We start from the raw sequence: 24,852 nt of genomic DNA, 5'->3' as shown, positions 1-24,852 counted from the left end.
GACCCAGACCTCAGTGACCTATCATGTAACAATCAATATTTGATCTTAAGGTTATTGTTTATTATTAAAAAAAGAGATCCACCTAAAGGGATCATACAATAAAAGACATTTCCTGCATACTGGATGAGCTACAGTTTGTTCTTCATTTTAGCATTATCGTCGATGTATTATACTGGTGCCAGTGCTGGGAAGTAGTCACGGAGCATATAAAGACGTGTTGGCCTGTTGTGAATGACAGTTTAGGATTTTACTTACAGGGTTAGTAGTGCTGTGACAGATGGGCCCCTCCATACTTCCCGGTGCGTGACAACATACCTGAAGAACTACACAGAAACAAAACTGGGCTCACACATATGCCATGTGTGTGTTTATTTTCTAAATATGACAGCTGCTGCTCTTTATAGAGTGTGTTGTGTACTTTGCACGTTTGGTAATGGAAATGGAAATTGGATTAAATACCTGATGAGCTCATTTCATTTTGAGGAATAATTATTATCATTTTGTCTTCCTCTTATATCTCCTCCATGCTGTTTGTTTTTACACATCTGTAAGTGACAACCAAACCTCCGACATTCATTTTGTTCAATAAACATTGAATTCATCTGCATATTAATTCAAATAAAATATCTCAGATAAATATATTTTTCCTTCTCTTTATTTACTCAACAGAGTTATCAAGTGTATTTTTAACTCAGTAGGTGTAAACAACTGCATAATTTCTATTCTAATAAAAACAGTTTACATTTTGCACATTAATTCAGCGGGAATAATTTAATTATGATAATGTACACTTGTTAATGAATTGCTGTAAGTTATCCAATTCATTAAAGTCGGTCATGGACCATTCACTCCTATTCCCACCATTATATGGTACTAAATTATAAAATGTTCACTGCTGCACCTGAAAAGAAACTTGCATCACTAATTCATGATGATGAAGGGGAAATAATAATAATAATTTATGAAATATGCATCATAATGGCTTAACAGGTCTTCAAAGAGTTGGTACATACAAGTGAAACACAGCTCTCTCTCTCTTCTGGTGTGTTTTTCCACCCTCATGGCCTTATGTGATCCTCTGACTGATGTTGGTTCGATTACAGCTTCTCAGTGTTCAGGCTCAAACTCATGCCCTTAAGTTCACATAAATATACCAACTGTGAGGGAAGGAAAAAATCAAGTCGCAACAAAAGCCTTTTTAGCACCTGTGTTTCATTGTGTTTTCCCAGACATCTGATATGATGTTATTGAAAAGTGAGGCTCAGCACTGCTGGTTAGCAAACAAAAGGAGCATGAAATAGCTTTCATGAGTACTGTGCAGCTGCCACAGGTAAAGCAGGAAGACCTGTGATGAGTCATGTTCCCATGGCAACATCGCAGCCGGAGAAGTTATCGCACCATCTCTGGCAGCACATGCTCTTAATGTGGATGTAAATATCATTTACACAGGGGTTGTTATTGTCATCCAAGGAGATTATGAAGCTTCTTTTATCAGCTGCCTTTTCAAAGTACGCATCAAAAGAAGTGCATGAAAATTGTATGGTATCTCTGCAACAAGATGGACGTTTCAGAAGCATTCAGAGGCTTAAATGTTGGTCATGACATGTGCATGTGATCATTAACTGACCAAGTGAGATTTTTCATGGTGCTTCCTCGTCTCTCTGTTAAACCGATGGTCCCTCCTGGCGGCAGATAGCCCCGGCTTTATCGAGTTGTTCGGTCCTCTGCAGGTGTCCAAAGCTCTGTCAAACTGTTTGCTTTGTTCACAAAGAGTCCTCTTTTATCTGGAGACCTAAAGGAATGGATGGGGAGATAGCAGGGGTGAGGAAGAAGCATAAATAGATTGCTTTGACCCGATGTGGACAGGCCACATAAAGCTGCATTTGAAAGGACTCCTTTAGTGTTTTATTAATGACCCGGTGGGCCAGAGCCTGCCTATTTATTGATTTCTTCATCAATCCTTTCATAAAGTCAAAGACTCAATATGAAGCTTTGAAATATGTTGCTCAGCCTTTCTGGATGCCTTTGCACGGGGCCACGGGGAAAAACAGTGTTAGAGTTCAGTATTGTCTCAAACTGCTGACAAGACTATTTGAATTGGACATAAAGAGCATTCCTTTGTTCTGGACCGCAGGATCACCAACATATTGTTGCTGCAGAAGGGTTCACAAAAAGAACCTCAGGGCGTCCAGCGAGCAAAGAAACCAGGGAAACTGTCCTCCTTGGCAGCGGTTGCTCCTGCAGAGAGAGTGGAGCAGGAGCTGAGTGTAACCTGAGTCTGAGTGGAACAGATTGACAGTGTGCCACTAAGCACATTGAGCAGACACACTGCATTCATTATCATTAGGCGACAGGAGCGCTTTGAAGCCAACCGGGGCTCCAGCGGGCAGACAGAGCAGGCCAGCAGGCACGTGATAGCACATTATAGCTTCTGCAGCAAACTATGAAAAGAGCCTCATAAAACGTGCAGGCGCACTGATGAAGAAAACACTACTTAACAAGCCTTTTAGAGGGAGGCTGCAATGAACAGCCCTGCCTTTTAGAAATGATGCTGTGCAGACAACTGCTCTGAGATGTATGTCCTGTACCACTGAATGTTTAAAGCCTCACTTCCCGATAACGCTGCTGTAATACACTAAAACCAGAGTATTGTCATAAATAGTGTAAGTTGTAACATAGGAGCCCAGCACAGTAAAAAAAAAAAAGGAAAAAGAAAACCCAACATAAATTATTCTAAAGGTTTTTAGTAAAGGTGGTCAAGCCAAAGAAAAAGCTATTTTTTTTTGTGAAAGTTTATTCTTGACCTTGAAACATTAGTTGGATTTTAACATCCTTTTGTAAGTCTTGCTCTTTTTATCCTTCTTAATCTTTAAAAAAATAACCTGGATCAAATAAAAATAGGAGTTTAGCCTTTATGTGCAAAATGGTATTAAACTCCAAGAAGAATAGCTTTAATTTTGGCACTCACACGTCACCTCCACACCTCCCACGGTGCCCTGCATTGTGTACAGAACGCACAATAATGCACAACACTGCTTTTTAAATTATCCATCACCTGCCATCCATAACAAAACCCTACAGTTTGATGACCCAAAGCGATCAGATGGTACCATTTAAGCATTTTACTGAATGGATAAATGTTCATCGGTATTCTTTGCTGATGAACTGTGTGTTCCCCACTGGCACCATTTTGGAGTAAAGCAGTTGGCCAAGTTTTCCTGGTGAATTGTGAAACATTCAAAGGATTTTGGACTTCTTTTTAGAAGGAACTTAAAGGAGGGTTTAAAATCCCTCAAAAACTTAAACACAAAGTAAGAAACGAATACATTTTTTTAAGAGTATTTAGTAGCAGTGGTGGATTTAAAGTTGTATCGGTTTTAAACCAGCTCATCACTAAATTATTAGTTTAAATAACTAGTTAGGAAGCAGAATTTCAACATTTCACTGACAGAATTAGGAGCTGCGGCCTAAAAATTATTTCACACTTGCATTTGTCACCGCCTGACTGCAACATAAGATCCGCTGTTGTGAAAATCACTAAATATTTTGAGTGGTGAGTGTGAACCCTGTTATCATTGTAACGTCAGCTAATTCAAGATGCTTTATCATCAGTTTGTGTCAGCTCTGCGAGAGAGCGATGTGGTTTTCACAGTTTGTGGAAATGAGCGAAGACAGAAGCATGAGCCTGTTTTGGAGTTTGTTCACCTTCTCCGTTGCCAGCGAATGTAATGAGATCTATAACTGACCAGCTGTCTCCATTTGCCCCTACCCTCTGCCACAGTAAATACACACAGCCTGAGCTTTGAGTCACTTCTGACTCGCCTTGTTTCTTCTTTCTCCGTGCACAAGCAGAGAAATACAGATTGAAAGCCAAATCCCCCGTGATAGCAGTTTGTCCTGCCGGTGCATCTCAAAGTCTCTCCGCTCTTACTCATCCTCATCTAACCTTTACTGCATCCCATCAGCCTTAAGGAGAAGACTCCCCGAGAACAGGCTGTATCCAAAAACATCTGCTTCAACCATCCTTCAAGGCATTTCTCAGACTTGGATGCTCTCAAAGGGGTGGACTGCAGTGTAGTGACTCATGCTAAATGCGCTGCGTTAGTCACGAAGGGTCGGGCAAAAAATCAGTTGGCGTAAACCCTCCTGTGGGTCAGAGACCCCTTATGCTCTCTGGGCATGGCGTCATTGGATATTTATAAGGATTTAAAGGCTGCACGCTGGTAGCTGAGATCAGTAGGTGTACAAGATAACCAGACTGTGGAAACATGAAGACACAACTGGCTAGCATTGCACAAAGGAAGTGTGCTCCCCTTCTCCAAAAGCTACTGTCATGGTGCCAGTGAGTGAGCTTCACGGCTCAGTTGCCAAGACTGCATTTGTATGAGGCTGTTTCCAAGAGTGTGTGTGCATGTGCGAATAATCTTTCCATGCTCTGCAGCTACTCCCACTGGCTGTCTCTGTGCTTTTTTAGTGTTTTTAGTAAACCTGAATGTGTCAGTCATTCATGGGGGAAAAGTGATTCTATAATTTTTCGTGATAAGACAATCGAATTTAATTAAAAATTAGAACCACTATGTTTGACCACACACAACCCAAAGCTATGTTTTCTTTTTTTTTTTTTTTTTTTTAAGCACAAATTATGTCAGAAATTAAAAATCTTTTTGAAAGCATTTATTTCCTCCTTGCTTGGGCACCCCCCCATGTTAGCTGTTTTCTTTGGCTTTATTGGTTGATTTTTTTTCTTGTTGTTCACTGTGATCCACAATGAAGCATTTTCAAGTGACCAAATTGTTTTTAAATTCTGTCTGAATATACCTCTATAACAACACAATAACTGCACAGTTGTGTATGTTAGTACCCTCATCTTTTTAATAAAACAGTGCAACATTTATAGTATCATAAATACATTGTAATAATTAACGTAATATAACGCATTACTATTGTTTGGTTGGTTTGTGAAATGGAGGTTTTGTTCACATTCCTTTGTATCAGGATTTAAGCATGTTTGGCCACAATATCCAAATATTCCTATTTAAATCCACCACTATTTGTTATTATTTGTTATTCCTGCTATGAATTGAAACTGCCCAAGATTACTTTTAGGTTTTTCCGCTTTTCTGGAAATTCTATGAAAAGCGAGTAAATCATTTAAAAGTTAAGTCGGGGACACTGAGTGCCGCAGTATATGTGGCATTAGCACTCAGTCAAGAAAATCTTCTGTCATCATTTCAAACAAAGAAGTGAAAAATGAAGGTCCACCGCTCCGACCTTTTCATGGACGGTTCATTAATTAATCAGTAAATCTGATTCATTTCATCCAGATCAGTATGATTTAAGCGATTTAGCAGCTGTGTGCGGCCAATTAATCAATGTGTTGGCCGTGCACCAGCTTCAGATTTTGCAGCCTGCCATGACAGGATTGATGCTGCCACACTGGCAGATGTTATTACTTTTTTAACATGGCCCATGCAGTATTAACAAGTGTTACATAACCCTAATCAGAGAAGTAAAGTGAGGCTTTGAGAAACCTCCACACCAGCACCAGCAATTTCTCGTTAATCTTTAATTAAGCATAAGGTGCAGCGTTGATTCATCCTTTCTCGACAAGCGCTATTTTCAGCCAGCGTCGCCCACTCTTACCCTCTCTGGGGAGGCAGAGGGAGCCTTTAAAAGCAAAGAGGAAGCCACCAAACATTCCTGTCAGAGTGTGATTAGATTGAGGAAAGCCATTTTAAGGCGGATGCTTGTTTTGATACTGAATATGTATGCTGCTTGGACTGATGAAAATGTGTGCTATTTGTAGCCTTTGGTGCCTGATATCATTAAGATTTGGAAAATCTCACTGAAGATGGATTCAATAGAGCCTTGACAGAAAGTCGGGTATTACTTAGGTATTGTGGTACTTGATGATTTTTATGGTGTCAGTACACTAAAGCACGTTCAATGTCATCACCTTTCTATGTCTCCCATCGTAACATTATAATATCAGATGACCAGGGTCTTAACAGCTGAAATGTTCAGCCGGTTTTTCAAGGGTTTAGGTTAGCTTCTATGGTTTAACTGCAGAGCAGCATCAACAAACTGCCAAGAAAAGTATTTCTAATCAGTTTCATTTGATCATGTTTCAACCAGTTTTACACATCTTCATAAAGTCACAGGTATCAGTTCGATGTAAGTACCCAGAGGGCATGAGCTTTATGTCAATCCTACAATCACCATCAAGACACATAGGAAGAGATTTCCAAAGGGTTATGCAGATGAGCGCATTAGTCAGTGTCAGTGTTTCTACTTCTTTTTCCTCCTCTGTGCAGTCACATGTATCTGCTGAACTATTTAACTTTTCCTTAGTGGCTGCCAGCAGTGCTCGGGCCTCCCTCCAAACCAACACAGATTATACAGCACAGTATCTGGAGATGCTGCACGAGATAAAAGGTGAATACTGATGGGGTGGTTTTTTTTTTTTTTTTATGCAGTGTTTAAACCCAGAATTATATCTGTCAATCATGCAATAATGATACGGTTTGTCTTCAGTCAGGGGTGAAACAGCGCTTTCACAGCAGACCTCTGTAATGGATGCTATCAGGCCAGACTAAGTGCGCAGTAACTGTCTAAGCACCGTCGACCAACAGGCTCAGCTGCTTTCTATGTCATCTGGGTCACCTCAGCCTGTCGCCCATGGTAACAAAGCCCCTTCCCCGATCTGCCTCTATGGTAACCCCCGATTTCACTTCCTGTCCGAGATGCTGAGCTGCTCTGATGTATGATGCATTTTTGTCCTCCACGTTAGCAACTTTGTGAAGGCCGGTCTCTTGAAGACTGGATGCTCTCATCACTTTAACGTCCTTCACATGATGCTCTCATGAAGGAGAGATGCCACACACACATGAAGGGAGCTGATTTTTTAGTAATATTGCATCCTGATTGCTGTAAAGTTTGACCAAAGCTGGATATAATTTGTCCTGTGAGAATGATAAGTATGGGAGCTCTGAACGCTGCTGCTGGAAGCCAAAAACACCCTGAATCTTAAATCAAATGTGTTTAATTGCCTCAAATTAGAGAAGGTGCAAGATGCTGACAAACTGGCTCAGCCTGTTCACACAGCAGTTTTTATCAAGTTTGTTTTTGCTTAACAGACATTTTGTGAATCTTTAAGTTTGATGCTTTCGTTGGGTCCAAAACTACAAATCCAGTGATACCGTGATCAAAACCTCTGAAGTATTTTCCTAACATTTCATGTTTTTCTGGTTCTTTTCACATGATAATCGCATGACTGAGGAACAGCAAAGTTTAAAGCAAGAAATCATAGTTCGGAACTTTGCCGTACAACTCTCACCATAAAAACTCAAATCACAGCTGTATGTTTTCAAGCAGTTCACGTGGAGAAATTAACCGTGCAAATCTGGGTTCAAATGAAGAATGTGTGGAATGGTGAAATGTCAGATGGAAACATTTTCAAACAAACCTCTCCATCCTGTTTCTCCCTCCTCTTCCCCTCTGTCTCTACAAGCGAGGACAAACTGTGGGAGCAGCAGCCATGACAGATGGAGAGCCTCACACCTTCATCGCTGAGTGTCACTGAGGTCTGAGTAACTGGGGGGATGAGGAAGGCTGACGTGGTGGGGGAGTGGAAGGGGCCTCCTGCAGATACAGTAAGACACTCAGTAAGTAAAGTATACAAGAAGAGATCAGGGCTTATCTGGGATGTGCTCTGACCGTCCGCTCGTCAGCTTTGAGATATTGATTGACCGACAGGACGAGAATATCATCTTTGACTTATCAAAGCCAAAGTGGGGGACAATTTGAAGTGTGCAGGATTTTTATTGTTCCTTCAGGAAGTTTAAGAACAAATTTCATTCATATGATCCATCTTTCTTGACACAAACTATTCCATGTTTAACTTTTAGATCTTTTTTTTTTTTTTTTTTTGATGGATACATTTTTGGACCAACTCGTATCATTTGAAATTTTAAAATAATAAACTTCTCTTGATTGAACCAATTCTGTACATCAGTTGACCCCGACACAAGTTAGAGCTGCATCAGGGTTTTTATGTCACCACTCAGTGATGGACTCCCTGGGGATAATCAATGGACTCACGCTCATCGCTTTGTTTTGCTCTTTTGTTCACTCTCACTCAACACTGACAACAGCTGATGGACATAGTAATGCGTTTAGCAGTTAAAGACACAGATGTGGAGAGACCAAACTGGCAGTAAACAGAGAAAATGAATACGAATATTGGAAATGATTAGTCAAAATAGAAACAAGGTCTTGATAACGTTGTGCAAAATATTCTGATATAATATACAGATAATACAAACTCTGGAGTCATGAACGGATAGCAGCACAGACCTAAGTGTAAATTACAATAAGATCAAAAATCCAAGTTGAAAAAGCTCTATTGGCTGCTGGAAACATAAAAGATTTGTGTAAAAGAATTTCTTCTTGTCATTTCAACGCATGACTTCACAGCAACAAATCACCCAGTGATTCATTGATATCTTCTTAATTTATAATAATTGTTCAGAGTCACCCGATGTGAGTAAGTGTTTCTCCTTTGAGGAGTGTTGGTCACACAAATCATTCAGTTTTTATGAGGTGATGCTGAATACTAATGAAATAAATCTTCAAATAATATGACATGGTACTGGGATAAGGCTAAAGATCGCTCAGCCACAGGGACAATTTCTGACGTTACAGCCACTTCTTATTCAAGTAATTCAAATAAATTAAACTAGCTTCAAGCTTTTTTTTTTTAATATTATTCACTGCGGGAGGACGAATGTTAGAAATGTAATTAGAAGGATGAACAAGCGCTAAAACAGGAGTTGCTTTGAACTTTGAAGAAAGACAGACATGAAGTTCCATTTTGAACTTGTTGAAACATTTCTTCTAGACGTTATAATCTATGAGTAGAGCACCAGAAAAGCCAACAAGAGAGGCTTTTTAATCAATTGTGAAGCCAATGTTCAAGTTAATAACCAAATAAAGCTGATAAACTCAAGACAGCCTATAGCCACATCATTGAACGCCTATTTTTGTCTAGCAATGTGAGACATCAAATTATATTTACAAAACCACCAAGAATAAACTGTGTAGATATCTGTGTGTATTTATTTATAAGCGGATTTGTACAGCTAACAACGATAATATTCACAGTGATGAAGCCACAACTGTCTGCAGAATACAAACAACTAAAGTAAGCTGAGGAGAAAAGGAAGTTTTTCCAGGGCAGCAACAGTCAAACAAAAGAATGCATTGCAATGACAGCTGTCACCGTCTGAGTCCTACACGGCTCACTTTTCTAAGAGACTTGTGTACATTTAAAATAACGTCTTGGAGACACTGCATTACACCGAGCCACACGGTGCCACCATGAATAAAGCATGAGGGAAACACAGGGAAAGTTGTTGGCTTTGGCAAACGCATGCAGCCACTTCTTCCCTGACCTAGATTTCAGGCATGGGGAGTAATTTTGTGAGTCTGCTAATGTGCTCCCCTCTGTCCTTCCCTTTGCTTTGTGAGGCAGACATGTATAATATATGGGGGGGGGGGGGGGGGGAATCAAGGACATGAATGCTGCTTTAATTACTGTAGAGAAACCAGGAACATGAAGCACCCAAAGTGAGTGGTCACTGCTCAGGACCAGACTTTGGGGAAGACAGATCCACCAAAGGAAACAGTTTGTTTACATATTTCAAATGATTCACATATTTCTGCAGAAACAGCAACAGGATCTGCTTAGAAGCCAATTAAACTGGAATTCCTTCGTATAGTCTGCCTCCTATTGTTCTAGTCTCTAATCATGTTGGCTTGTGACCCACATTCCCAGCAGAACTATGATTTATAGAGGTGTGCTTTGGATAGATACATCTTAAATACCACAGTAGATTTTATCTAGTGGTTAAGTACAGTTTTCCCAATTTTTTTTAAATTTCCCCTTCCTTGATAACTACTGTCTGATGTTACTAGAATATAATTTGACTTGTGCCACAGAGTCTTAGCGTTTGTTTTGTTTTTCACAATAACATTCACCTGTTTTAGCAAAGACATTATGGTTCCTATGTATGTGGGATGTTAATGACAGCTGACCAACTTCTTATCATTTTGTGATAGTAAACTTCAATAATTATGTACATCTAGAAACAATGATAGGACACAGTGCATAGTGCCATTAGTAGTTTTCTGTTGTTCCTCAGGGAAGAGATGAGCTTTCCTGGGTTGAAAATGTGCACTGACCTTCTGTGATTATCTGAAGGATGAAGGCAGAGATGGGTGGGATGGAGGGGTGATGGAGGTAATTCTTCTTCATCTTGATTTTCTCCTCTGGTATCTGGTGCAGCAGCACGAGGCACACATAATCAGAGTCATCATGGCAGCTTATTGGAGAGCAGGCAGAGATCACTGGGGTCAAAAGTTCAGGACAAGAGCACCTGCAAGTGCAGGTAAACGGCTCTGCTCCCGGGCCACATCACGCTCCTCGGCGGTTAAATGTAGGGCAGCAGGTCGATTGGATCGGATGATCTTTGCAGACCTGCAGCAGCAGGAGTATTTTCATGAATTGATTCGTTTCAGGAAGCATGATTGGAGTTTTTTTGTGTGGGTGGGGAGGAAGAGAGGGAGAAAGAAGATTTAAACAGGTCATTAAAAACCACACATAGCTCAGTCATTATGTGCACCATAATGACTGAGTGCTGCCTGTCAAAACACAACCACACTCACTGTTTCACTTAGGGCCATCCCAGTGGAAGCATCATTTGTCTCTAAACAGCCTTTCATCACTGCTAAATTGTCTCTCACCAGGACAGTGTGCTGAGTCTGTGGTCAGATAAATACACAGGTGCCTTTATTTATTCAGTGACACAGGCAGCCATGCAGCTCCAGGAGGTATGAGGGAATCCAGTCTGCAAGGAAATTAAAAAAAAAAATAAATAAATAAATAAATTCTGATATCCCTTTCAACCATCAGATGGAATTTTCTTTTTAAGCACACTGAACAGGAATATAAAAGAAGGGATGCAAGACACAGAGCTGCTACCTGACACACTCATCTTGGTTTATGACCATTTAGTCTCAGAATGGGTGCTTTTGGTTGTAAAGGCCAAGTTTGTACGAAAATTAGAAAATGAAAAGGAGAGTGTCAGAAATTAGTTAGAAATAAGCCAAAGAAATAAGTCACAACTGTTACTCTCTCATTTGAAATAATGATCCAAATCTTGTTGTAAATGTGTCTTGTAAAATTTCATTATATTCTAACTCAAAATTATGGAACATTAACGTAAGAATACAATTTTAAATTATGACAATCAACACTGCCACTTCGATGCTAAAAGATAACATTTATTTCAAATCAAAACTTTAAATAACTTAAAAATAATATAAGATTATTTTGGGTGGAATAAATGGAATAAATTTCATGTTATTTTTTTCAAAATTTGGCAAAAATGACTTCATACAAATCAGTGTTAAGTCATTCTTGGTTTAAATGTCAGAAAAACATAAGCCCTAATTTATAAAAAAGTCACATCATTGTAATGAACGGATGAAAATGGTGCTATAAACATTCTTTCCAATGCCTATTCTTGCGCTTTACTGTATTAATAGTCCAATTACTGTCTGTCACACAAACAAACAAGCCCCCAAGGAGGTGGCTAGCATGGCACTGCTGCAGGGCCTTACTGTCTTTGACATTTGAGCCACTGGGTGATGGCAAACTGTGAGACACAACAGTGAGCTCCCGTCCAGAGGGGACAGCATGCAGCTCACCCCTCAGCTACGGCCAACAAATAATTCATACCACTAACATTTACTTTGTTCAAACGCTGTCCCGTCTTTATTCCGCACCCTGTCTGTGAACCTGAGTGAGGTGAATTAAATGTTGAAGTGAAGCGCAGAGGCAAATACTATAAATAACAAAAGCTTTTAACGTACTTGTGTGGAGGAGGAAAATGTTCTAAAATATAATCCCCTCACCTAGAGGAAAAATCCTTGCTAACCTTTAAATAAACACAAAGATATTGCCTGAAAGCTATATGAAATACCGCCTCTGAACTTAAAACAAAAGTTAAAAATCAGTCCGTATAAAAGCAGAAGAATATTTGAAATGAAGTTCTAGCAGATAACACAGAGCTGGCAGCGAGCTCCTACAGTGAAACATCACATTTTGGCAGACCCACACAGAAGAGAAAGAGGACACAGGAAATTTCCAGACGTTCTTTCCCAGAAATGATGTAACATTGCATCAATGAAACTCACGCTGCTTGGACCAAAACTTGTGTCTGTCTGTGTGGCTGCAGGCTGGGACATGAGGAGCTTTCACAACACCTGCATCGATTGGTGGACAGAGCCGGTGGGCAGAGACTGTTCAGACTTATTTAACCCAGGGTCCCATTTATTGTTAGGAGCAATTCAAAAATTAAGGAATAATAAAAAGGAAAAAAATTCAGGCAAGAAGAGCCAATCAAACAGCATCATTTTTTAATTTCTTCAGAGGTCTGGTTGATGGTCGGAGGTCATCAGGCCCATGGGCAAAGTCACAGTGTTCAGCCTGTAGAGGGCAGCCCTGAGGGTGGTGTTCATGGAACCAGCAAGGACGAGTTTTCAGAGCGCCAGGAGCAACCGGCTTCCTTTTGGTATCCGCCCTGGAAGACTTCCTGTCCCGCCAGTCCCTCACATATACCCTCCCTCCTTCCACTGAAACAGAAGAACAGAGGAAGTCTTAGACTCCTCCTCAGAAAAAAGTGCTCCTTTCAAAACAATAAACAAATAAATAAATAAATAAATCAGCTACTACTGTGAAGTGAAATAGGAGTCATTTTAGGTATCCAGGGCTCCGAAAGTAAACAACCTGTTTGTTTTTTGCAGAATAACTTGCATCAGTATAAAACAGCTAATGAACTAGCTCGGAATATTTTCCTTTCATGGAGGGATGAGAGCATTTTTAATTACCTCATCTTTTAGAAATAGAAGACATGAAACTGGATTGATGTTGGAAGAAATTACCAACTTAAAAGTATTTAAATTGATAGATATATATACATACACAAATAGTTTTGTCACGTGTGTATTTTTATGTTTGATCTTAAAAACTACATTTTGAAATGAAAAGTGTTTAAAGTATTTAAAAAGTAAACCAAATCAGTGGTTCCTCTCACTTTTGATATCCCTTGGCCTAACCAAAGAAAATACAAACTAAACATTTCCTTATAAAAATATACCTTTGTCCTAATTCCATGTGAACTAGTTGTAAGGTTGTAGAAAATCATGCTGCCAGCGTACCTCTGAAGACTTGATGGTTGTTCTTCAGCAGCGTCTGGAGGCCTCCGCACTCCTTTTTCAGGAGCTGCAGGGTTTTCTTCTCCAACAGGCCGGCCACCTCGCTGACAGAGAGGCTGCCTGAACAGGAGCGAGGAGAAGAAAGACAAGTGTGATAAAAGAGCAGGAGCGGGCCTATTAATGTTGAATTAATCAATATATGACCGACCACATGGCTTCAGGCATGCACGGATATAAATTTTATCTGTCATTTCGTGCTAAAAATAGAAGAATTTGTTCGACCCTGTTGGCTAAAGTCGATGTCACCAGTTGTTTTGAAATAGGCAGCGGCAGAATTGCGATGTGACATCCTCCAGCAGTGTAAGAGTGATCAATGTATATAAACAGACCTTTTCACAAGGAGCAAGTGTAGAAAAAAAAAAACCAACAAAAAAGCAAAAAACACCCCAGTCACTGTCTTTCAGTGTTAGCCAGGGTAGCTCAATTAAAGCTGCTCCAACAAGCTGTCAGGGCAACCTGCATGCATTTCACCGCTGCATCCCCCACTGGCCATTTCAGAGCATGTGTCATTGTAGTCATCCCCCCACTGGGACAGTAAATTTAGATAACAAACTGCAAGAAAATGAATTTTGAAATATATAAATGCCTAAGCTCGGAGTTAGTAAGCTGACAAATGACAAACCCTTTCTGCTTCCTGCTCCCCACCTTTGGACTTTCATGATTTTCTTTTTCTGTATTTTTGACTCTGCCCTTTTTCCCCCGACAAGAGAATTCAATTAGGTCTGACCTTTGGTTTGTACAAATGACAATCTTCCTCCTCTTTTCTCTGACATATTGAAGAGGGACTCACTGCAGGATTTCTAATGCTCCTTTGTGCTTGTTCATTGCAATATTTGACCCAAATCCACAGACATCTTAATGCGATCTTCATCATACTTTTGCCACAAATCTCTTGTGGCACTTCAGGCAATCCTGCTGGCCTAGAGATCAGCGTATGTGACAGAACTTTACATATTGTCTCTGCCCTGATCTAAGATCAGCTGGTCAAATGAATAAATCTTTTATTTAGGATTTAATTTATTCACAGCGAATCAATTCTGTTTCTCTGCCCCAGAAATTAATCAAAAAAACATATTGCCCGACCAGATACAGCCCAAATTTAGTTGGTTAAAATAGCTGAGTTTATCCCCAAAATATGCAACACACTCCCACATTCAGAGACACTCACACAGCCAAACAGTCCTGTGCTACAGGGTGTGAAACTGGGCAGACTGCCGTCCTACAGCCCAGACGCCAGGGAGCTCCAGGCCTTAATATAATATCAATAGACCGTTTAAAGCTGCCCTTTACTGCCTACAATGTTAACAGGGATTAATGGGAGAAGGCCAGTATTGACAGAGTAGACTCTGTTTGGACTAAGACCATGCAGAGACGATTATTAATGACACAGTTGGACTTGTTTAAGGCCAAATCTTGCTGTGCAGAAAATGGCCGGTGGCTGATTGCTTGCACTGGAAGATCATTTTTGCTGCTTAAGCCGATTCAGAATCAGACTGAGTGGAGAAAAATCAGCTCGCAAATTGCTGAGTGGCGTATAAAACATTTGAAATGGTCATTTTCAGAAATCAAGAGCAAAGCTTTAACAACTCATGTCCCAATTTTATTAGCATTTCAAATTGGGAAATGTTCAAAAATAGAAAATAGCTTTTTGCCAACTGGCAGACATCCCAAGGGGAAAACAGGGGGAACAAACATTTTTCTATTACATAAAATGATTTTGTTTTTTTAATAAAACCAGTCTGCGATGAGAAAATTAATTGACTAGTTTGGCTGAACTTTTCACAATAATAAATAATCACAATAATGTCAACATCAGAGCAAATATTCCACTTGTGCAACTTTCTCAGATGGGATTATTTGCTGCTTTTCATTACATGACAAAGGAATTAATATGCTGAGTTGGGTAACATGGGAAATGTGTTGATGTGGGCAGCAGAAATCAATGAGAGAAAGAGATTAACTTGCAGCAAATGTTCCAGGGACAGTTGAACCAGTGACTTTCTGGACATTTGAGCTCTAACCATTCAGCTCTCAGGTGGCCCCAGAATCAAACTCCTTCATCAGGAAGATGAACACAGTAAGAGAAGCGTTTACAGCAGCAGGGTTATATGTGAGGAGCAATCCAGTGCAGGTAAAAGCAGCTGGAATCAGCAGTGTGTGTGTGGTGATTTTGGAGGGAGAGGAGGAAGAGGAGGAGGTGATGATGACAATAATGATGATTATTATTGTTATAATTATTTTGAGAAGCCATCTTACTACTGGGTCTTCTGAAGACCATTCACAGCACCCACTCGCTCCTCTGTGCTGCTTCTACACTATAATAAATTCACACCACAGCAGCATAAAGAACATTTACATCAGACAGTCAGTAGACTTACTGTGCTCCTTAGGCATCTTTCCGATGTGAGGTTTGGTGTTGCTTGATGTCATGCATGTTAAATATACAGTTACTTTCACTGTAAGGATGATTACATAACTACACAAGCCCAGTCAGCAGTACAGCACGCATGAATTAGTAACCCGATTTACACATTAACTGCTCAAAGCAGCTATAGAGCGTTTTAACTTCATGATATGCAACAACAGTAGGGCTGCTATGATTTACAATATGAGTTTGAAAGTCAAAATGCGTTGATTCCTTCAAGTATGTTTTTTTTTTTTTTATTATTATTAAATAGACAGTCTGCTTGAGCTTAATCTGTTTTTTTAGATCTGCTGGTACTCAGGAGCAACTGATCTTCAACAAAATGTTGAGTTTTAGAACCATATTTCTATCTGCGTATCGTTGTAATGTCAAAATTAAGATTATAATGTAACTAATAATCCCACTCCTTGAGGATGCACTAAAAGGGAGAGAAAGTGAATCCTAAGAAAGTGGATCTATCCCATTCAGACTGGCGCCCCCTGAATTTCCCCTTTGTTCTTACACAGCAGATAACTGTTAGGAAAGCCTCAATACAAACACATACTCATGCATAAATCATAGATGGTGGTGCATTATTCATTCAGTCATCTCTATACAGAGTTACACTCTCCCTTCATTCGTGCTGCCTCATATTTTCTATCTCTGATTTCTTTGCTGACATGCTGACAGAAAATTGTCTGTTTTAATCATAAGTCTTCATGTCCTGATCTCATATGGTGTGTGACTGTGTGGCGGGGTGGGGGGTGTACAGGTGTCAACAGAGGTGATGCGTTGGTGGTGGGTGAGTTTATGTGTGGCTGTCTCTGTGTCTGGCAGAGGGTGAGATACAGAGTTCAAAGCTCTGAAGCCCTGAAGAGAGGGGACAGGGTGGTGCCAGGAAAGGTGGGGGTGTAGATAGGAAGTTGGAGGGGGGGGGGGGGGGGGGGCAGAGAGGCTGAGAGGCTGTCAGACAGCTAAAGAGATATTTTAAGGTACTGAAGAGAAATGTGAGAAGTGATTCATGCTTGTTGTTTTGGAATTACATGTACACTCCCCCAAAAAAGGCACCTTTGACACTTTGGATATGATTCGTCTTCAGTTGCAGAGGGACAGAATATTAATACCACATGTACACATCCGCCTGTCTAACGAAGACCACGACCTGACACTAGTTACCCCAACTTAGCATAAAGGCTAGAAGTATGGGAAACCAGTCTGGAGTTTGCTATTTAATTCAACATGATTTTTCCCTCCTTGACAATCAAAGGTATCAATGCGGTATGACACCTTGAATTAGTTAACACATATAGTTATAAAAGGCAACAATATAATCAAATCATGATGGAAAAACATAAAATGATGCTATGAATAACATCTCAGGAGTTATTTTTGTGTTCCCTTTAAATCACAGTGTATTAAATAGTAATTACTCTTCTTATATTCATTTAAATATAAATTTGATGGTAGAACAATTATTACCAAGTAATAAATTCGGAAAAACCTCAAAGTGTGTCATTATAACAGTACAGCTGAATGTACTGATCATGTATCGTACTCTGAATTTAATCTGAGCCAATGAGGAGCAGCTTGTGTCCTGGGAGACCTGTGATTTGTTTGTTTATCTGTGGTGTCTGATGGTTTGTGCCTGTCGTCGTGTTGTGGTTTACCTCCTCCGTTCCAGTCACTGGAGGGCCCTCCGCCATCATCCACAGCCAATCCCAGAAGAGCATTGGCAACCTGCAGGACGACACCGTCAACCAAGGCCCGGGGGAGAGCAGCACAGTTTCGAACAATTTCAGTTCTGTCTCTGGGCTGGAACCCGGCTCCCCAGCTGCTTTCAGTGGTCCTGTCACTGCCTGCGGTCCCATGACGACAGTGCCCATCATTTCCAATGTCTGAGCATTGAACTGTGAACTCAGGTGTGGTCTGTCGACTCTGGATGTAATGAGCTCTTCGTCGCTCTGCCTCAGCCTCATCTGATAGCGGGTAGCATCTAAACTTTCCTACCAAGCACACCTGCAGAAAGACAAGCTGAATGTCAGGAGGACTGCCATGGGTGCTGAGGCCTAAAACTGTAAAACCAGAAGCATGGCGACATGATAGAACAATAATTTTAGATACAACTAATGATTTTTAAGGTAACAGAAAAGTAACAGAAGTGTTTTCAGTCTCAGGCTTGGGTGGCAAAAAGACCTTTCTAGGAAACATCTACATAGTTCTGTCTCCCAATAATGTTTCCACCCGTAAAATAAAAGAATACTCATCTTTTACAGAAGCTTTTGCTTTTATGTGTGTATGACTGATTTTTCTTCACAGTAAGAACTTGCCTGTTAATTCCACATCTCTGTGTGAATACAAGGTATTAGTGGGTACAGGCTATGAAACAAATGCCACTTTGGGAACAATGGAGTTTTGATTTATTGCCTTCGGTCTTTACTAAATGAGGCTCAGGTGGGAAAAAGCCAGCTGCACAGCTGTGTCTGTTTGAGGAGAAGGAAGACATTTTATGATAATTTTACAGAGAGATCTAATGACTCCCTTGAAAGACTCTCTTATATTGAAGGAGAAAAAACACTGTTCTTGGCATATTAGCTTTGTTGAAAAGTACAAGAGGAAAAGAAAAAAAGAAAAAAAAAAATCAAAAGGTATCAGCTACCTGTTTATTAGCCAATAAAGAACCCGGCCATGTGCTGATAGGTAAATGTGTAGCTCTATTCTGATTGTTTAATTTGTAGTCCCATTATTCATATCTGTGTTCTGATTAGTAGCCCTTTTCTGTTTGGTTGATTGGTTTGGATCCACATTCTAATTGATTGATTGACACAGACTGAAGCAAGGTGATGCTTTGTGTATATTAGAGACACAATGATGAAATAAGAATATAAACATAATATCTGCAAATATAGAAAACCCTCCTAGCCAACAATAGTCAGGGATTGTGGATAAACCATTTAAATTACTGTAATCAAAGGTCAAAGGCCACAGTGACACCTAATGACATGTTTTGGCCTGATAATGGAATAATTTTGAAAACATTAGATTTTGTTGGTTGATTTTTGGTCAAAGGTCAGACATCATTATCAACTGCACTAACATAGATATAGATAATAGAGCAAGTAGAACAACATTTCATACAAATGGATCTATAAAAAGGTCTAAACGAATCTGGAGGAAAACAGTTCACTATTTCAAAGAATCCCAAAAATAAATCACTGCATTTATTCATTACTAAAATAATATTAGGTGTAGCCTTAATTATGTTCTTTTGGTGTGAAGTTTGGATGGTGTCCCAGCAAAGATATAATAAAAGATGGCTAAGATGGTTCATTATGTGAACTGTACAGTCTTGGGATTTTTCACTGTGACCCACATACTAATATTCAGGAAATATTGTGCACGTGAACATATTGTGTAAAAATAAAAGGATTACTTAAAGTCCCACTGTATGACCATTGCTTTTGGACAGAAGGTCTTATTTTAAGTAGGAAATTTTTTTTTCACATAAGCTATTTAGGTCAGATCTGACTGTAAGCCTACCCGTTTGGTAGACGGTATTCTCAGGCAGTCCTCTTCAGTGTTGAAGCCACTAACTTGGCTGACCTCAGTGATGAAATCAATATATTCTTTATACTGAGGCTTCTTACACTGGCGTCTCTGGTATTTTCCATAGAAGTCAAAAAAACAGCAAGGGAGAACGAAGTAGCGGCAGGAGTAAGACGACCTGTAATATGGAAGTAAAAGAAAATCTTACTGAGGATGAATATCAGTGTGTAGCGGGGAATGTAGTCAGTGCTGTTTATGTTCATTTAAGTAATTTCCCAACTGTCTCGTGGTTCTGAAACTGTCTAACAGACAGGAAACAATAATCCACCGCAAGAGATTATCATCAGTGCTCCTTTTGAAGGAAAAGCAGATTTCCAGAATGAGGCTCAACGTTGCCATCAGGTGGCTATCTTAACAAATTCATGCATGACACGCACATAAAAACACACATTCACACATCCTCCCTCTGCCCATAATGTTATTCCAAACTGGAGAGATCAGCTGGCACTTGAGCTGCTGAGTGAGATTGTGTCTGCTGATGACTCGCCTGGCTGCTATAACTGGGATCCATGGAGTGAGCTCATCCGAGTGGTTCCCAATCAGCCAGTCCGTACCCGGGAATAAGCAGCTGTCACTGGGAGTAATTGCCTTTTCCTGAAATAGCAAAGAGCCAAGATAGCAGCGAAGATATATATTGGCATGATTTCATTCAGAATCATTTAATGGAAATCATCTAAAAGGGAAAAAAGTTGATCTTCTCAGACTTTTAATGTATCACACATCTCTCAATGTGACAGTCGTGACAATTCATTTCTATCGGCTTGTGTGGATTCCACAAAGGATTCATATAAAAACTTTCTGCTCATTTCACCTCCGTAATCCAGTGTTGCAAATAATATAAGTTAAGAGGACTGAGGCCTGTGATGTTCAGAGAGTTTTCAAATGATGGTTTAAAACTAAGTACTTCGCCCCTGGGGGCTCAGAGAGATTGGTCAGCCATGTCTGCTCAGCCAAAATCAGTCAATAATAGATGACCTGAAATGGAAGCAGTCAGCGGTTCGTCGGTCATGCAGCAGACAGGAAAGAACAGTGTTTTAGGGGTGGGTTGCCCAGCAAATGTTTAATACGCCTGATTCCAACATTACTGCCATGTAGTGTTACAGCTTTTTCTTTTCTTAGTTTGGAACAATCAGTAAAACTTCTCAGCGTTCCCTGTCGTCTTTAAGCAGCAGCATCACTGTTATTTACTGCTAATTCATTTTATGACTGTGACTTGCTTCATGTGAAAACATACTGACATTAATTAAAATCTGCCTTCTTCACACTCAGCCTGCTCACCTCTAGCACAGTCTGGGGGCCATACATGTCCCAGATCTTCCTCCTCCGAACATCGATACCCTTTCCAGGGTGCTGCAAACAAGACAGCATGACAGTCAGGCCAGCTGCCAATCGCACTCGGCCACACTAACACTCAGCAGCTGTGTGTCAATTCAATTACATCAGATTTAGTATGTGAATGGACATTAAGGCAACATGGTCGTGCGGATTTTATATACTGAGACCCATGAATCCCCCACAGCTGTGCTCCCACCAGCCTCATGTCATGGATTAAATGATTAGTGAAGAGCTGGCTAAGTGAAAGACCTCTTGCTATGAGGGAGCAGAGTTAACATAACACGCTTTATCTGGATTTTATACTGGTCAATTCAACCAAAAGTAAATTGAGCACTTATTTATGAATGTTTCATCTGAATTTAAGTTTCCTTTCTAATTCAAAAGGGAAAGCTAGTGGCTAATGTGTCATATTGGAGTGTGTGTAAAATTAATTTTGAAATAAAAAGGATTATTTTTTCAAATATTTGGTGTTTAGGCTGTATGGTTGTTGATTTAACATAGTGACAGGATCACCTATCCACCATGCATGAAGAAAACATTATACCAACCTTCACATTAATACAGTTTCGTCCTGTCCACAGTCTGTTTTTGATCACCTTCAACCAGTCTAACTCACCCCTTCGTTGGTCAGTATGTGAACCAGGAGGCCGTTTCCACAGCCGAGGTCCACAAAGGACTGTCTGCCAGTGAGGCCTTTCTCATCTCTCTCCTCAGCCCACAGCACCTGCATAAACCAACTCATTAATCTTCAAGTCCCACTTCAGGTTCATTTGAACAGTTATATCAGTGAAGCTCAGGTCTGAACCCACCAGTAGATATGTGGCTATTGCAACATCTTCATAGACGAACTTCTCAGGATCTGTCACCTCAGGCCAAACCTGCAGAGCACAATGAAAATAAAACACACAAACTACACAGGGACTTACACAAAAACAGGCCACTGCCCTCTTCACCTTGACCATGGCCTTGTACTTGTCCTTCAGCTGCTGGTATACCAGGCCGTACTTCTCCACTGGCAGCAGGGACAAGGTGCTCTTAAACTCACTGCTCTTGCACTCCGCAGCCCAGCGCACTAGTTTAGGCAGCAGGTTTGAGGATAGCCACGGCAGCTTCGGGTATGCCACTCCATCAGAGAACCAGGCGTCTGGAGTCAAGACGTGCAACTCCAAGGACCTTTGGATGACATGCTTTGTTTTCAAAAGAGAACTAAGCCTTTAAATATTGATTAAGATGTTTAAAAGAGAAACATCAAAGGAGAGTCTGATAAAATATAAATTGAGTACAAATGAGAAATATAGTTATGCAAATTCTGATCCAAAATAGTTTTTCTTCTTACAAAATAACAAACAGTACAGATAAAAGTGTAATATTAGTAACAAGAATTCCCAGCCAGTGGGCCCTTAGCTTGAACAACACACAATCGCCCACAATTTGTTTCTGGCTAGAGTTGTGAGTTCATGTTCAACACTCAATTAGCAAGAGGAAGATGAATGTGACAATGTGACAAGTTCACTAGATGGTAAACGGGTGCATTTTATCGATTAGTCATCTTTTATTTTCCTGGGAAATTAACTACAACTATTTACTATTTTTAGTGAAATTTCACAACTTGATGTGCAGAAGTGTTGCAGAGTCCTGGTATGTTGTGTTGTTGCCCTCCAGAGACTCAGTAAAAGACAGATGGCTGCAGACTCACCATTCCTCACCGTCCTGACTGCACAGCTGGATCTGATAAATGTTGCCCTTCTTCAGGGACACCCGTCCCTCTGCGTCCTCCTCCAGAGGGAGGAAGCTCACTTGTTGTCTGGCAATGTCTACATGAGACAAACAAAATGTTTGCGGTGTAATGACCAGAAAGACACAGAGGTTTTCATTCATGAGTCCATCTCTAACCCTCTCACCTCTCAGCACAACTTCTTTGTGCAGCTCTGTCCCGGAAGTGTTCCCTTTGGGAATAAAAGTCCTGACAGTGGAGGACCAGGGTTTGTGGTCTTGGTGTGTGTGTACAGTTGAAGTCCTGCAGGTCAGGAAGGACAACACATCGTGGGACAGATCTGAGACCGGGTCGTGCAGCAGGAGCCGCAGGTCCTCGGCGTCCACGTCCGTCCTCTCTGTCTCTTTGACGCCGCAGAGACGCTTGTTGACGACGTGAGGTTTGTGTGTCCAAACGTCCACCGCCGACCAGAAACCCCCGGGAAGAGTCCGACATCCTGCTGGAAGCTTTATGTCGGACACTTTTGGCATCATTGAGCTTCACACACCGTCCATGAGAGCGACAGGAGCCATGTGTTTACAACCCGAGAGGACTTCCGGTTTATGTTTGACGTCAGAGGCACTTTAAAAAACTGCAATTATTTAATTAGTCAAATAATTTCCACATTGATTTTTTTTTTTTTTTGCTTTAAAATATTATTTTAGCTGTTTATAAAGAAGAAACATGTCGTCGCCTAATGATGACGATTCCGCAGCCACTACATGATGTAACAGCAAGGCGACGGCAGAGGGAGCTAATGGCGTTTGTCTTATTCGCCCATCATTGAGCACATAAATAAGTTTCTTCTCCTGACTGTTTGTTTACATCAAAATAATAACAAGAAACATAACAATTTTCTTTGCAGAGTACTGTAATATGTGGTTGTTGAGGTAGATGCTGATATTGTGGTTGATCTTAAAGAATTTTCCTTGATTAATGTGTGTTTTTATTTTTGCTGTACCTTGGCTCTAATGATAATTTTAAGTATTATTCTCCATTTCTTGCCATTTGCTTCCTCTTGTTAAACTGTCATCTCATCCCCTTTTTAATCATTTCTCGGCAGCCACCATAAGATAATAACTGTGTGAAATATTTTCATCCCATCCCTGCGGCAATACTGTTCCATGCCACTAAATACAAAAAAGGCCACTTACTGTTGACTGTGGCCAGTTCACCAGTTCAGCTTTTCCCCGCAGTGATTCACAGGCCATGCCCTTTTGCTTTCCACCATCCGTCTTTCTTAAGGCAGAGAGCTTCCCACACAGTAACCAGCCAGTAACAAAACAGGAGCACAAACATATAACCCACCCATTTCCTGTTGGCCCTGAACACTCATCAGGTCTTGGAAGTGATATCAGCCTGCTCTCTAAATACCGGTCTGATGAGTTAAAGGTCAATTGCTTCGTTTTGAATTAGCATTACACGTTACTTCTTTGCCTGAGCATCAGTTTTATTGTAATGTGTTTTATTCTGTGGCTCTTTCCGGTCACATCAATCAATCACTAGCAGTTTGTGAGGAGAACATTCTCTCACATCTTAAGAAGTTGGATATGATAACATGATAAAGGAACACACCTGATGTGAGCCTGTGTGTCTTTTATAACTTTGTTCAAAGTGCATGAAAGAGGTGAAAATAGATCTCCACTGCCGCACCTGTTTGCAGGGTCTGAAATCTATTGTGTGGGCTGAATGATACAGGCAGGGACTGAGGGAGGGAGGAGTGACCAGGGAAGATACTGTACCAGGAAGTGCAAAGTACAGGCAGGTCCTCCTCTGGCTTTAACATTCAAAAGAACAACAAGGATTGAGGGGAAAAATCCTGCCCAACTTGTTCTGCAACGCAGAGGTATGAAAGAGAAGAGCACACAGAAAGAGTTACTTCATTTGACTCACAGCTCATAAAGTTTCATCTGAGGCTAAATGTGGATGTTCATCATGATCACAGTCAAAATATGTATTGTGTATAGTGATCATTTACCCTCAAACAATGAGTAATAGGAATGTTTTACAAAACTGTTTACAGTTAACAATGTTTTTGTTTCCTCACTTAATTATTGAAAAGAAGAAGAAGCAATTATATGACAGACTCAGGGGACACTTTAGGATTACAAATAATGAAGTACACCTAATATACCAAAACAAATTCATGATTAAGGTGCCCCCCCCCCCCCCCCCTGCCCCCTCCCAGCCCTTTTTTAAACTGGACGCTAAGATAGTGATGTATTATCACTCAGTAATCTGTTAACTACAGCATATAAAGCTTTTGTACATGAAGGCAAGGTGTAATTTTACAACCTAAAGTCTACACTAAACTCAAATAATTTGAGTTTAAAGAAATTGGAGCAAGTTCGATGCAACATCAACCTTTTTATATGATAGAAAATAAACAAATAGCGATGATAATATATGTGTCATCTCA

General features: G+C 40.4%; 1 protein-coding gene across 9 annotated transcripts; it reads right to left on the bottom strand.

Annotated features, from left to right (window-relative positions):
* Window positions 1–290: 290 nt before the first annotated feature.
* trmt44 (tRNA methyltransferase 44 homolog) lies at window positions 291–24,236 on the bottom strand. 9 transcript variants are annotated; one of them, XR_003842186.1, is made up of 16 exons: window positions 22,582–24,232; window positions 22,377–22,494; window positions 21,634–21,853; window positions 21,490–21,558; window positions 21,297–21,404; window positions 20,624–20,695; window positions 19,833–19,939; window positions 19,280–19,463; window positions 17,410–17,758; window positions 13,282–13,398; window positions 12,259–12,696; window positions 10,726–10,907; window positions 10,243–10,537; window positions 7,466–7,641; window positions 1,628–1,792; window positions 291–323 (listed from the first exon to the last, which is right to left on the bottom strand). XR_003842186.1 is itself a non-coding variant. In XM_029526981.1 (11 exons), the coding sequence occupies exons 1-11, from the start codon at window positions 22,925–22,927 to the stop codon at window positions 12,464–12,466; spliced, it is 1,923 nt and encodes a 640-aa protein (XP_029382841.1). In that variant the 5' UTR covers window positions 22,928–24,232; the 3' UTR covers window positions 11,342–12,463. The 9 variants fall into 9 exon arrangements, 2 of the variants coding, with proteins under 2 accessions (XP_029382841.1, XP_029382842.1); XR_003842188.1 differs by lacking the exon at window positions 291–323 and having other exon boundaries at window positions 392–1,792; window positions 10,243–10,336; window positions 10,437–10,537; XR_003842183.1 differs by lacking the exon at window positions 291–323 and having other exon boundaries at window positions 392–1,792; window positions 22,582–23,025; window positions 23,588–24,232.
* Between the last annotated feature and the right edge of the window lie 616 nt (window positions 24,237–24,852).

The sequence above is a fragment of the Echeneis naucrates genome, chromosome 18, assembly GCF_900963305.1.
Source record: "Echeneis naucrates chromosome 18, fEcheNa1.1, whole genome shotgun sequence".
Classification (NCBI taxonomy): Eukaryota; Metazoa; Chordata; class Actinopteri; order Carangiformes; family Echeneidae; genus Echeneis; species Echeneis naucrates.
Note: the sequence above shows the minus strand (reverse complement) of the source record. Positions and strands in the feature narration are given on the sequence as shown.

Coding starts and splice junctions, on each gene's coding strand:
- trmt44 (XM_029526981.1), bottom strand. CDS start 22,927: ATGATGCCAAAAGTGTCCGACATAAAGCTTCCAGCAGGATGTCGGACT. Junction 19,940..20,623: donor GCCCCCAGACTGTGCTAGAG/GTGAGCAGGCTG, acceptor TTGCTATTTCAG/GAAAAGGCAATTACTCCCAG. Junction 12,697..13,281: donor CAACCATCAAGTCTTCAGAG/GTACGCTGGCAG, acceptor CTTCTGTTTCAG/TGGAAGGAGGGAGGGTATAT.